Genomic DNA, 13,661 nt, shown 5'->3' on the forward strand with positions numbered 1-13,661 from the left:
GTTTAACACGATATTTTTTAAATCAAATCCTGGAAGTTGCTGAGAATTTTTTACTGTGATGTAATTAGAAACGAATAAGGTAACATATCCATAACAGGATCACACCCCTTTTATGGATGTCTTTTGGATTATTTAATTTGCAGGAGACCTCCAATGTGTCTAAATGGAACCCAACCTTTTGAATTGATTTTTTAAGAGGGTTTGGCTCAAATCACATATCATTAAGACAATATAATTTTACACATCTCTCCCTCTCTCTCTGATATAAGTCAAAGAAAGAAATCATGCATGTTAGATCAGGTTCCATTTGATGGCCTTAAGCGCAAGATTCTTTATCTTGACGAGCAAACGATGCAGTCATGGAACCATACAAGACGTTAGTCTGAGCCGGATGATGAGGTTTGATGACTTACGAGATATAAAAGGCCCCAGCGTCTCTATCAACTCAGTTACTTCATAGGAAACTTGTTGTTGAGTTCTCTAACAAAATTTTAAAAAAAAAAAAAATTGAAAAAGAAACAAAATAAAAGATGTTAAACCTTTGGAGTGAGTATTATCTATAATCATTTCCACTAAGCCATGTCAATCGTACATTGAAAGTCCGTGACACTAGAAGACATTCTTATGCAATTTCTGCACCGTCATTTATTTTATACACCATGTTCAGAAAATGAGTGTATAACACATCTTTTTTCTTGCAAGGTACACCTGGGGCATGCACTGTTCTTGTAACATGCTATATGAGAATGGACAATTCTACTATTTCGTTTTTGATAAACTTTTCCTCACTTGTAGAATTGTAAAAGAGTTGATAGGTTAAAAGGGTAGTTGACAAGAAAATTACCGGTCACTAGATTTGTGGATAACTTATCCGTAACTTTCCAATTCTTTTATGAATTTATCAACCATTTTCATGATTTGCAAATTACCAACTTTTGTTTGTCTTTCTTACTGACCCCTTAAATTTATTGGCTCTTACATGAATTTATGAATCTTTATTTGAGTGACTTACCCACTTTTTCCATATTAAACTACCAACTAGATTTGGTAATTTCATTCTATAGTCCCAACCAAAAAAAAAAAAAAAAAAAAAGCTTGATGAGTAAGGACACATTTAGTGACCCGAAATGATTTTTTTAATCTTATTATCGAACAATTTCTAAATATTTTAAACCGTTTGATAAGGGATTGTTTGGCAATGTGCCAAATAGTACCCAGTTCTAATTTTTTGTTCACGGGAATAGTTTTGGAAAAAAATCGTGTTTGGTAAAATTTTTGTTTTTGGGAACAAATTTGTTCCCATGAACAGATTTGAAGTAGAATCAAGAATAAAAAAAAAAAAAAATTGATTTTATTCCGGAATAAATCTCGAGAATCAAAACCAACTCTTCTTCTTCTTTTTTCTTCTTATTCATCGACCGCCATCCCGTACCGCCGTCCGCCACCCACCACCATCCGCCACCACATGTTGCCACCATCCATCACCACGATCACCGGCAACCGGTCCGGTGAGCTTGCCGAAGGCTCGCCGAGCCGGGCGAGGTCCGACAAGCTCGCCGATGGCTAGGCGGGCCTCGCCAGGTTGGGCAAGCCTCGCAACGCCCAACCCCGCCTAGCCCCGGCGAGGCTCGCCTAGCCCCATCAATGGCCAGCAGACCTCGCCCAGCCCCGGCGAGGCCAGCCTAGCCACCCGAAAGTCGAGCCTCGGTAGGACTGGGCGAGCTGGGCGAGCCTCGCCCGGCTGCTAGCAAGGCTCAGCCGACGAGGGCCGGCCTCGTCGAGGGCCGACAACATGACCGGCCACAAGAAGAAGAAGAATAGAAGAAAAAGGAAAAAAAAAGGAAAAAAATTATTCAAAAATTAAAAGAAATTGATTTGGAACATAATCAATGAGCACGGTACCAAACCCAATTTTATTCTAAAATCAGAAATTTTGGACAGTTACCAAACGGCTTAAAATGCCTAGAAATTGTTCTCGAAATCAAAATAAAAAAGAATCATTTCTGATCGAATCTGTTCCCGAGAGAATGTAATCGTTACCAAACGCGCCTTAATTGTCCAAAATTTCTATTCTAGAATAAAATTGTGTTTAGTACCGTGCTTATTGATTCTGTTTCAAATCAATTTCTTTTAATTTTTAAATAATTTTTTTTTTTTTCTTTTTTTTTTCCTTTTTTTTTTTTTCTTTTCTTTTTCCTTTTTTTTTCTTTTCTTTTTTCCTTTCTCTCTCATGTTCTTCTTCTTCCAGTGGCTGGTCGTCGGTCCGGCAACTGGCCAGACGAGGGCCAGCGACCTCACCAGAGCATCACCGATCCTCGGCCAGGCCGGCCCTCGTCTACCGAGCCTCGCCGGTAGCTAGGCAGGGCTCGCCCGGCCACACCGATGGCCGGCCAACCTCGCCAAGGTTGGGCGAGGCTTGCCTAGCCATCGGCAAGGCCGGGCAAGGCTCGCTTGTCCACCAAGGGCTAGGCGAGCCTCGTCGAGGCTGGGCGGGCCTCGCCTAGGCTAGGCGAGTCTCGTCGTGGGCCGGGTGGGCCTCACCTAGGCCGGGCGAGGCTTGCCTGGCCACTAGTGAGGGCTCAGCCTCGCCAATCGCGAGGCTTGCCTAGCCTCGCCGATGGATAGGCGGGCCTCCGGAGAGCTCACCGGTGGCTGGGCTTGCCTCCGACAAGCTTGTCAGCGACCGACGGCGGGTGTACGGTGGCGGCGGCGGCGGCGGCAACCGCGGGATGGTGGCCAATGAAGAAGAAGAAAAGAAAATGGAAGAAGAAGAATTGGTTTTGATTCTTTTATTCCCGGAACAATGATCAAATTTTTTTTATTCTTGATGTTCCAAATCTACTTCCGGGAACAAAAAAATATAAATTTGTTTCCGAGAACAAAATTTTACCAACATGATTATGTTCCTAAACTGATCCCGAGAACAAAAAAATCAGAATCATGCACTGTTTGGATGGTTACCAAATAGTGCCTAACTCAAATAAAGGTTGGCATCCCAAAGCTAGTTGGTGGCTTAATTGGAAAAAAGTCAATGATTTACTCTAATTAAAATTGGTAATTACTGAAAGGAGTTGGCGACTTTAAGATGTAACAAAGAATTGCAAATAAATTTTGCAAATGACAAGAAGTTGGGAAAACTTAAAAATGTTGGTGAGTAACTCAAACAATCACTTGAATCTCTCTTATGATGATCATCCTAACATGTTGAGGGCTGAGCATTTCGCTAATCAACATTGTATTTTCTTATCTCTCACGCTGCATCTATGAACATAAGCATTTTAATCGGGACATTGTGTGTGATTATTAGTTCGTGTATGCAATTTTATCTGCCCCCAAAGTCTTTTCGTGTGATTGAATGTTAATGGACATATAGACAAGAGTTGCTATCACTACATGGTCAAGACCATAAAATCAGCATGCGAGCGTAACCATCCATTGAAAACAGAGGCCATCCCTCTTTATCGAACCCGTCTCAATCTTGTGAACCGCATCCCCTCTCAAAGCAAAGTCAATTTCCTCGAGTCATCAACCGGGAAAACCCTTGGCTAAAAGAAGCACACAGTACCTCAACACCTCTATTTTCTTCGTGGTGCTTTTTCTGAATGATTACAGCTAATTGTGACCTAATAAATGCTGCAGTCCTAATACATTTGATTAAAGAAAGTAACCCTTTTGACCAGAGAGAGCAGTGGTTCGTGCCGAGGGAGTTCTTTCCCTTCGCACCTGAACTTAACTGTGATTTACGATCCGTTCTTTTCGCGGAAAATTGGTTATTTTCGGAAAATATTTTCCCAAAAGTCATTTTTCAAAAAAATGACAATATTTTCTGGTGTTCGGCTAAAACCTAAAATATTTCGGAAAATATTTTCCAATATTCGGTAAGGAAAATATTTTCTAAGACTTCACCACTTAGGCATGCATCACTTACCAACCTATAAATCTATTAAATATGAACTTGCCTTTAAATTCAAGCAAACTTGCTTCATATCTTTATTCCCTCATTGTCACAAAATGTTCATCTACTCTAAAAAATGTTCGTATGGATTTTTAAAAGAAGCAAAAGAGAAAAGAAGCAAAGCTTGTACAACTCTAATGAGAATCTTCCAATTAAGTGGCATGTTCTCCCTCTATATCTTCTTTTTTTTTGTTACCCAGGGAACCCTGTACAGCTGCGACACTAGCGGAGGACCTACCACCCCGACGCCGCGCCTAAAACCCCGTGCGTTTAGCGAGATTTGAACTCCTCACTTCCTCGCAAAGGATCAGCAGAGCTTTATCCAACTGAGCCACCTCAGGCAGTGATCCTCTGTGTCTTTTGTGTTCTAATAAAACAAAGAAAAAAAAAAGCAAAGCATGTAGAGCCATTTGCTTAAGCAATGTACAACTACAGAGTAGAGTAAATAAAGAAAATGATTAACAAGAGTATAGAGCATGAGCTTGAGATCGACGAGCTCAAGGTTCGTCTAGCAACGGCCGACGATTAGCCAAGAAAGAAGATGGGAAACATAGAAAAGAAAAATAAAAAGGAAATTAAAAATAATTCGAATTAAAAAGAAAAAGATAATTAAAAGATAAATCGAATAAAAAATAAAAGAATAAAAAGAAATGGAAGGGGAAAGTGAGGATTTATAGAGGTGTGAGATAAGAGAGATCAAGTGAGGAAAATATTTTCCATTTTTCAAAAGTGGAAAACATTTTCCTCTAATTTAGAAGTTTTTTTTTCCTTTCATGGAAAACATTTTCCCCAAAGAATTCATTTTCCGTGAAACGAACGCACGGAAAATCCGGAAAACGGTTTCGGAAATTATTTTCCGAAATGAACGGAGCCTTAATAAGCTTTAGTTCATTGTCTTCAGCCATAAAGCGTCTTTATAATAATGTTACACGTCTGGTAATTCTAATCACTGGAAACGGAACTAACATAAACTTCAACGTTTATATACATGGGATACCTAACCATGTGCATGAACCCCGAATTTCTAATGACCCAACAACCAAAATCTAGGAAGGCTGACTTCTATATTACATCATCGGACTTTAGAAATATATATGTACCGTCCTTCCACTTAATAGCTCGAGTTTTATGTTGGGCCTTCTAACTAATGAGCAGTATGAATTATTTAAGCCAAACGCCAATGATCGCGGGATATGTCTAAAGATTCTGCCATCTTAATGAATTTTTCGTATCATTATGGTCCGACAAACGGTTCGCCTAACATGGCATTACAGTACAAATCGCCAGCTCGACCTCTCATCTTTATCTGGTCTTTCCCATCCGGCTTTGTCGGTATGGTCATATGTCCACATCCTATCTACACGGGCCATCTTGTGGGCGAGGATGAGCTTCGAGAATTACCCACGAGACATGAATGTTAATTTGTGTCCCTCATAGTTTGAATTTCTAGAAAAGGTAACACGCGCAGCACACATAATGATCACAGCTATACTTGCGGGTCAAATAATTTCTGTTCAGCTTAGTATGAATTGGAACGGGGGCTTTAACTGATGTTTTTTTGACCTCCATGTTCATTAACGCAACAAAACTCACGAGATTTCAAATAGGGCTGCTCCAGCAGCTATAACTTGCGTTCCTTTCTTATCGGAGGAGGACGCAACCGTGTGAAAGTAGAGAGAAAACGCGCTTCCATCATTGGAAAAACCTGCACTGCCGGAAGGAATCTGATGCTTTAATTACTACGTACACATGTGAACAAAGCTCTTAGCGCTTTCTATGTACTTGCCAATGAAAGAGACAATTTTTTTTCTCGTGAATTGACTTTTTGTTAAGGCGGGACAAGCCAGAATGCGGAAAGAGTAAGCCCATGTGCTATTCGTTTCTCATTCAGAAAGGGAACCCAAAAATAGATGCTACACGAGTTATAGCTAACGCACAGATCGTATCGTAGCTGTGGAATTTTCTCTTGATATTACTGATCCATGCAATGGTGGATACGTCTATCGTCTCTTCAACACATGACGCTACACCGTACATTTGGTCGTTTTAAGTTTTAACACAAGGGAGAAAATTCTTTAGAGCTGGATAGGCAAACACGCGATGACTTAAAATGAAAATCAAGTATAGCTTATAATGAGACTTGCATTGCTCAGGTATGGGACAAATGAGACCTACTATGAAAATCGAGCATAGCTTATAATACTACTTGCATTCCTCAGGTATGGGACAAATGAGTCTGATATGTGTGGACACAGGATATTTATAACTATATGGCTTAAGCTTTAAGATTGATAATGGTATCAAAGCAAGTTCAAGCCTCATTTTATCTATCAACTAAAGCAAGTGTTCTTCTATTAACACGATACCTACCTGCAATGCATCGATTGTCTTTCAATTGTTTATTCGTTTGTACCTAAGAAACGTAGTCGCCAAATAACTGGACAAGTACAAGTTACACTCGCTACCTCAATACACTTAAAGGTTCTATATCTGCCAAATGCTGTTGAAATATTGTGTTATGAACCATGGAGCATGGTACTAAAAGCTCAGGATTTACCGACTTTGATGAGATAAGCCATGAAGACACGAAAGAGTAAAAAGAGTAATCTGTTGTCTAGACAAGATGGAAACCGTGAGCAAACAAAACGGTATATTCACCATCATCCTGAGGAATATCCATTAAACATGTAACATATCCATGTATCACAGTCCTTCAGCAATGTTACAGGCCGATGAATAAGCAACCCTTTGCATGGCTGATCAAGCAGAAATAGACCCATGCAAAGATTCAGGATTTCCTACGACCAGACAATTTCCATCACCTGGGTACAATGCAAGCAGCTATCCATCTAGCAGCCAAATGGCTGAAAGCAAAGATGCCTTCAGAAATCACAAAGACGGTTGCCCTGTCAAGCTTTGATGTAAATTTCATACCTTTACTCTTCTTGATATGTTCACCACAATAATTACACGCACAAGTAAGCATAGATGCATAGCAAAATGATAAGCTAGAATGACACAACAGACTCGGAGTGGACTGAATTTCGAAAATGAGATAGAGCAGTGTCACTTTCCTCATCCCTTTCAAAAGTTAATGGCATTCCTTGAGGTTGCTTCCTGGAGGCCAATTAACATGAAAATAAGGTTCAAATATTCTACAAGAAAAGCAAACAAAAGCACAAGCAGAAATGGGTATGCAATGCAAGTCAAGTCCTTCGCAAGCAAACTTTCTAGGAGAAAATAGCAGGTACATGAATTATCGGCAGAACAAATAAAATTGAAACTCAATGCTTAATGCAGTTCCAAAACATAATTCTGCAGTTGATTTCTAGACCAAAATATTCATCTTGGTGTTTATATTTCATCAAATCCACATCAAATTGCCAAAAGCAGAACAGGCTACATGTCTACCACACATGTTGCCATCAGAGACAAGACCAGAACCCAGAGCATTGCAAGTTTCTTCCAGTCTAAGATTCTGACCTCGTTTGCTATCCTTATCCCTCTTGTACCTCTTTTACAGAGCTTTCAAGGTAAGGGTGCACAAATGCAGTTTCAATTTCTCAGTCAGGAGTCACTACTTAAGCAAATACACGTAATGACATGCCAGTTTTCAAAATATCACCGTGCCAAGACAAAATTCAATGTGTCAATACCTTTGAGAGAGAGAACTTTCTTCAGACAATGCCTTCTCCAACCTTTCCTCAAATGGCGTCGCGTGCCAACTCACCTTTTGATCCTGGGGGAAGAAAAACAGACTGGTTGTCTCAAGGAAAATTTTTTGAATTAGGGTCACAAAGGAACAGACAGGCCATAAAGAGATACCTCCTTATACTTGTTAGTTGAATTAGGGATCCCATTACCATCCCACCACTTTGGCAAGGTTTGAGTTTCATTTTCATTCCAATGTGCTGCGACAAGACCAATGATTGGCCTATCACTAGGAGTACCATGAAATTGGGATTTTCTGGTAGCTACAGCCCTAAATTTGTGATCATTGTCATCCCATTTGTTCTGAGGTGGTTTCAACCAGGAAGATAAGCTTGTTTCCACTTTTGATTCTTTTCTTGCTGAAGTTTCTTCAATGTGCATTTCAGATTTTTTTCTCGTGCTTCCAGGTTGCTCAGAAGAGTCCTCCAACTCTTCTAAAAGTAGATTACAATTAGACTCCCCATCCATTAGTGACTTCCACTGTGAGACGCTCTGTACAGGATTTAGAACTGAATACACATACTCTGACCTAATACGTGCCTTTTGAGGCGATAATTTCTCCATGTATGCAGGAAAAACGGTTCCAGGAGTCTGCATTTCCTCTGTTAGCCTCATTGGTGTTGGATGAGGCCCAGCATTTGAGTTATTCTGAACATTAGGTGATTCAGATTCTTCAAAACTCCGGCTTGCAATTTCAGATGTTGAATCTCTGGACAAAGACCCATCAACATCACATTCAAAACGCACCGACCTGTTCCTACACTTAGCATTCACAGTGGATTTGGAGGGTGAAAGTGCAGTTGCGATAGTATCATTCTGTCTCTTATGATGCTCGCCAGTTGTTTTGACGTTGAATGCCCAACTGCCCTCACTGGAGCTAATGGAAGAAGTTCCCACGTTCTGCTCATCTAATATACAGCTGCAATAGCAGAAAGAAATAATTTCTTATTTTCCCTGAATACTGAGTCCTGATCTGATTATCAAACATATCATGGTCAAATTCTTTATATAGCATCTAACCTGCTAGCTGTATGCTCATCAGAATTTGAACCTTTTCCCCACTTGTCAGAAAGTTTTAGAGGTCTTGGGGACAACTCATGTTGTTTATTTGGCTCTAGCTGAAGCCTCTCAATGGATGATACTGGAAGCCACGAGTGAAATTTTGAATTTTCAGAATCTCTTCCCTTGTTTGGTGAAGCCATTGGCCGGCTAGATGCTTTCCGAATTTCAATTGGGGTTTCCTGTAACGTTCCACATGCTTTAAGGAACTTACCCTGTTAAAGAGAAAAGTGAATGTCACAGAACCTACAGACTGTTGAATATCAAGACTAGGAATTCTAAAATATGAAAATATGAATGATCTTAACATTGGAGACTGCATCCTCTACAAAATAAACATTCCTTCTTTTCAAGTAATTACAAACACAGCAACTAAAATAAACAATATTCCAAGAATTAATTGGCTCTGCCTGCAAGAAACATGATCCCAACAAATTACCTACCAACCTTCTTAAGCTTGAGTCAAAAAAGAAAAAGAAAACCTTCTTAATCTAGTTAATGATCCTCACTCACTAAACATTTTATGTCAGAAACCCAAAGATATGTCAGTCCTGAGACAAAGTAAACTTGAACCAGTCTAAAACTTGATTCAATGAAAAAGAAGAGGTAGATTCCCACTAGAAGTGGAAGGCTAAGGCATGTAACTGCAAGACCCTGTTGAAAAATGCATGGTCCTCTTCTCACTTTAGTAAGTTACATTGTCTGGCAAAAGTATGCCAAGTCCAAGGCCCGGGAAATGATAACTGCATGTCTCTATAACCTACTCTACTTCATCCAGAAACTCTAAATGGTTCCGAAGAATTTCTCTACAAATTTGAGAAATGTTTCTTTTAGATAAAAGTTATACCATACATCATCTGATGTGTATATAATCTTGTGAGCTTTGAACTCAAGCAAAATCTCCTCTCGGCAGGAAATGAATTTTGACACTAGTCTTATTTGACAAAAAAAATGCGCACAAAAGGAACAAAGTGGTGTGGCTTATGGAGATATGAAGGCCACCATATCATGTATTTGACAATTCCAATGCATACAGACCCCAATGTCACCTACTACCCCCACTGAATTATTCCCGCCCTCTCACCATACATATTAATTTTTTACAATCTGTATAATCTGTGATGACTCAAAATGTTAATGTTTGTGCTTCTGAAAGATTTAACGTCATCAATGCCAGACATAGTCAAATACTAAGACTGCAAAAAAGAGTGGAAGACAGAAGTTCCAGAGCTACAGGGTGAAGCAGTCATTAACGGCTTAGCGCTTCAAAGCAGATTGACATTTGCTACATCTTTAACAGTAACTACAGACAACAGTCAGGCAGTTATTTAACAGTGTAAAATTAATATATATGGTTTCCGAATCAACCCTTTTCTCCAAAATTCTCTAGTTATATCAAGTGACCCCTTCTTAGCTAGAAGTTCCAGATGAACATATGCAAACCCAAATGGAAGATCCTGAAAAAGCACACCTCGTCCCTGAGCTCCTTGCTGATGAGTGGAGATCCATAAAAAGACTTTCACTGTCCTTGCAAGGAGAATCCTCATTACCTTATTCAAATAAAGAAGCAAAGTGATTGCCACTTCATCCTTGAATCAATTCACAAGTTCGTTATAAAGGAGAAAACTTACCATCAGACAGAAATAGAGCCGCTAAGGGGTTCCGAGAAACGACAGCTTCCTGGGCGCAATGCACAAAAGAAGACAGCAGTGAGCCTTACATTTAAACAGAACCTGCCGTCGCCGCCAAAATGCGGCAAGTAAGCATAACAAATGCCAAAGCACACAGAGAGTTAACTATCTCCAGAAGCATTCCTGATAAAACAGACAACCAACAACGACTACTGCAGAAGCTGAATTTTGACCCGACGGGATGAGTAAGTCAGTCCATCCAGCTATTCTAATCAAAAGCAACGATAAACATTAAATAAACGAAACGAGATTAAAAAGAAAAACCAAAGAGCTACTCGAATCGCGCGACGTATTCTGAGAAAATCACGAATGCAGAAGAGGCGGGAGGGCCTCGCTTCCGCTCGTCCACTTCCAAAATCCTCTCGCGACGGCACGGAATTCGCTAATCTCATCCGCCGGCAATAAGGTCCCGTCGCTTCCGCGAAACTATTCACAACGCGGAACGAACTACGCACAAGCAACGCCCTCCTAGCACGAATGCACGCATCGAAGAAAACGAGACTTCCTCCCTCCTCTCCTCACTCCGTCGATCGGACAATGGCGTCAAGAGCTTACGCGGGGTTTCTGGTAGCGAATGGAGCGAGGGAGCCGAGCGCGATCGCCGTCGTCCTCCTTCACGCGGAAGCAAGCGAAGAAGCAGCCCATCCCTTCCTCCCTCCCTTCCCCCCCCCCCCCTTCCCGCCGGGAAAACTCGATCTCTCGGGAGATTTTCCAGAAGCCAAAGCCGGAACCTGCTGCTCCGAAACCCTAGCCTCGAATGCACATCAGCATCCGCAAGAGAGAGAGGAAAGAAGAGATAGAGAGAGAAAGAGAAAGAGACAGAGAGAGTCTGCGCAGCAGGAGGGTGGCCGTCGTCGTCTTCGTTCGGTCGTTTCGAATTTGAACGAAGGGGACGAGGGAAACGATCGTGGCCCGCCTGCAGACGCATCATCATTCGCACCCTCGCCGTCAACGTACGCGACGATTCCGGCGGTGATGGGTACGCGCCGGTTCGGCCCCTTTTTTAACTGGCTAGATGTCGCGTTACGAGGCAAACCTTTAGCCGGTCCAATCCGAATTGATGAAATAAATCTCAGAGATTATTATACCATTAAAAATCGTAAAAATTAATATCTGATGACGCATTTACCGTAAATATCTCACGCAGGGTTTTAAATTAGTACCGGTCAGGCAAATCCACTCTTCCTTAGTATTTCGTCCAATGTATTATATACATGAAAATGCTTTTTAACTAAAAAAAACAAAAAACGTTACTCTCTACTTCACATCAGCTTTGCAACGGTCTGTCATCATGCCTATGAAAAGTATTTATTAATACTCATGAAGGCGAATTTGGAATCGGGGACATAAATTTTTTTTTAATATAAATGTGGCATAAAGTTATTATTATGAAATTTTCGATGGTATGATTCCTAAATTTTGATGTTATTGTCTTTTTTTTTACATAGGCCATGGTCGAAATTTTTTGTCAAACGAATTTAAATTATAACCACATATGAACTAACCTATACAATGAAAGATTATCTAGGCAACGTGCGGCGTGCACCCTCATTTCACTATTATTTTGTTGATTATTCTCTACTACTGCTTGACGTCCAGCCCGAGATGATGTGCTCGGCCCGATTGGTCACCATCGAGGCCCCAACTTGACGTTGGCTTTCAAAGACGATTTTTTTATTCCTCCTCCATGAAAAAACTTTTTGGGACAATAACACAAATTATCTCTAGACTTTGATTTAATTATATAATGCTGCCTCTGAAATTTTAATTTGCATAATTGGTCTATAAACTTTGACTCGACGTATAATGTCATCTTTAGATTTTTAATTTATTCAATGTGGTTTATAAATTTGATAAGTGTTCAATATTGTCCCGAAAATATTTTAAAATTCATAGATCATATTGAATGTCAGACTAAAACTCAGATACCATAAATTTAATGAATTTAAAGTTCGATAAGACGATGTATAGAGACTAAAATTCATAAATTAATTATGTCACTTTTTCAATCATTTCTTTTCTTTTTCTTCTTCTTTTTTTTTTTTTTTTTTTTTTTTGAGAGGGGGGGTTTGGAATGGAGCAAAAGGATGCTGCAAGGTTAATCAGAGAAAATCTAACATTAGGTCCCTAATAACTTGCTTTTGGCAATTAAGGCCTTCATGTTAAGATAAACAGATAAAACACGAGCAAAGCAAGCCAATCATGAACAAGATTCAGATCCGGTTCAAGCTCTTGGGTATTGTGCTCATCTTCGAGACTGTGTACAATTGTTGTTTTAGGTGTTTGTGTGATCATTAATGAGTTCTGTGCAATGATATGTAATGAAATCTGTCTATCGAGAGTTGTCTTGAGCAATGAATCGGACAGGAAAATTCATATGATTTTCGATGGTTGAATTCCATTGTTGCTCCGCCAATGGCTTGATTAGGCTCTTGATAGGCTCGCCCGATTTACTTCCTATTGTTTTGGTGTTTGGATTTTGGATGGCCTAAGTCACATATTATAGCATCGCCTAATAATCCTTTCGTCCACAGCATAGATACACTTTATGCCACATAAATTATATTATGAAATAATGGGTATAGCTAATTTATGTCTATAGTATGTATAGACGGCTTTTCCATTCAAATTTTGATATGCATAAACTAATGCCAAACTAAATCATTAGAACAACACTAGTTAGTCGCTATTTGCGTAGAACACATGCCTGACTAGAGCCAACGGCATACAAATTGAAATGGATGGTTCCAAAGCCATTTAATTTATGACCCACTAAAAAAAAATTTGAAAATATTTTGTATTATCATTGGACGTTTAGATAAACTTATATGTATAATGTAGGTAATTAGCAATTTATATCATGGCAATTTGTGCATGTAATCATTGCTAAAGTGTTTTGAGTCATAAGACAAGGATATTGACATCTATTAATCTAATGAAGTTAAAGAATATTTTAATACTCTGTAAATTATTAACATCATATTTTCTTGACGCATACTAATTGTATAAATTACAAAAAAAAAATTAATATTATAAATACTTTGCATAATGATTTTTAATTTTTAAAAAGGAGAGCAAAATCGAGAAGAAAAGAAGTAAAAAAAAAAAATGGATTAAGAAAGGGAGAAAAATGCACGAAGTGGAGTAGGTTGTCAAAACCCCACTCTCATCCATTCTGTACTCTCAACACACCCTCCAACGAGGTCTCAAACGACCCTCCTTCCATCCTCTTTTGTTAGATATTA

At 39.6% G+C, this 13,661-nt stretch overlaps 1 protein-coding gene across 1 annotated transcript; it reads right to left on the reverse strand.

Moving 5' to 3' along the window:
* Window positions 1-6,588: 6,588 nt before the first annotated feature.
* LOC104442300 (protein JASON) lies at window positions 6,589-11,100 on the reverse strand. Its single transcript, XM_010055685.3, has 7 exons — window positions 10,972-11,100; window positions 10,357-10,405; window positions 10,197-10,275; window positions 8,687-8,940; window positions 7,781-8,585; window positions 7,612-7,694; window positions 6,589-7,072 (listed from the first exon to the last, which is right to left on the reverse strand). The coding sequence occupies exons 4-7, from the start codon at window positions 8,866-8,868 to the stop codon at window positions 6,964-6,966; spliced, it is 1,179 nt and encodes a 392-aa protein (XP_010053987.2). The 5' UTR covers window positions 8,869-8,940; window positions 10,197-10,275; window positions 10,357-10,405; window positions 10,972-11,100; the 3' UTR covers window positions 6,589-6,963.
* Between the last annotated feature and the right edge of the window lie 2,561 nt (window positions 11,101-13,661).

Source organism: Eucalyptus grandis, chromosome 1 (assembly GCF_016545825.1).
Source record: "Eucalyptus grandis isolate ANBG69807.140 chromosome 1, ASM1654582v1, whole genome shotgun sequence".
Classification (NCBI taxonomy): domain Eukaryota; kingdom Viridiplantae; phylum Streptophyta; class Magnoliopsida; order Myrtales; family Myrtaceae; genus Eucalyptus; species Eucalyptus grandis.

Excerpts from the sequence above, each read along its gene's own strand:
- LOC104442300 (XM_010055685.3), bottom strand. The coding sequence starts at position 8,868 with ATGGCTTCACCAAACAAGGGAAGAGATTCTGAAAATTCAAAATTTCAC. Across the intron at positions 8,586-8,686 it reads GATGAGCATACAGCTAGCAG|CTGTATATTAGATGAGCAGA; the intron begins GTTAGATGCTAT and ends CTGCTATTGCAG. Across the intron at positions 7,695-7,780 it reads CAACTAACAAGTATAAGGAG|GATCAAAAGGTGAGTTGGCA; the intron begins GTATCTCTTTAT and ends TTCTTCCCCCAG.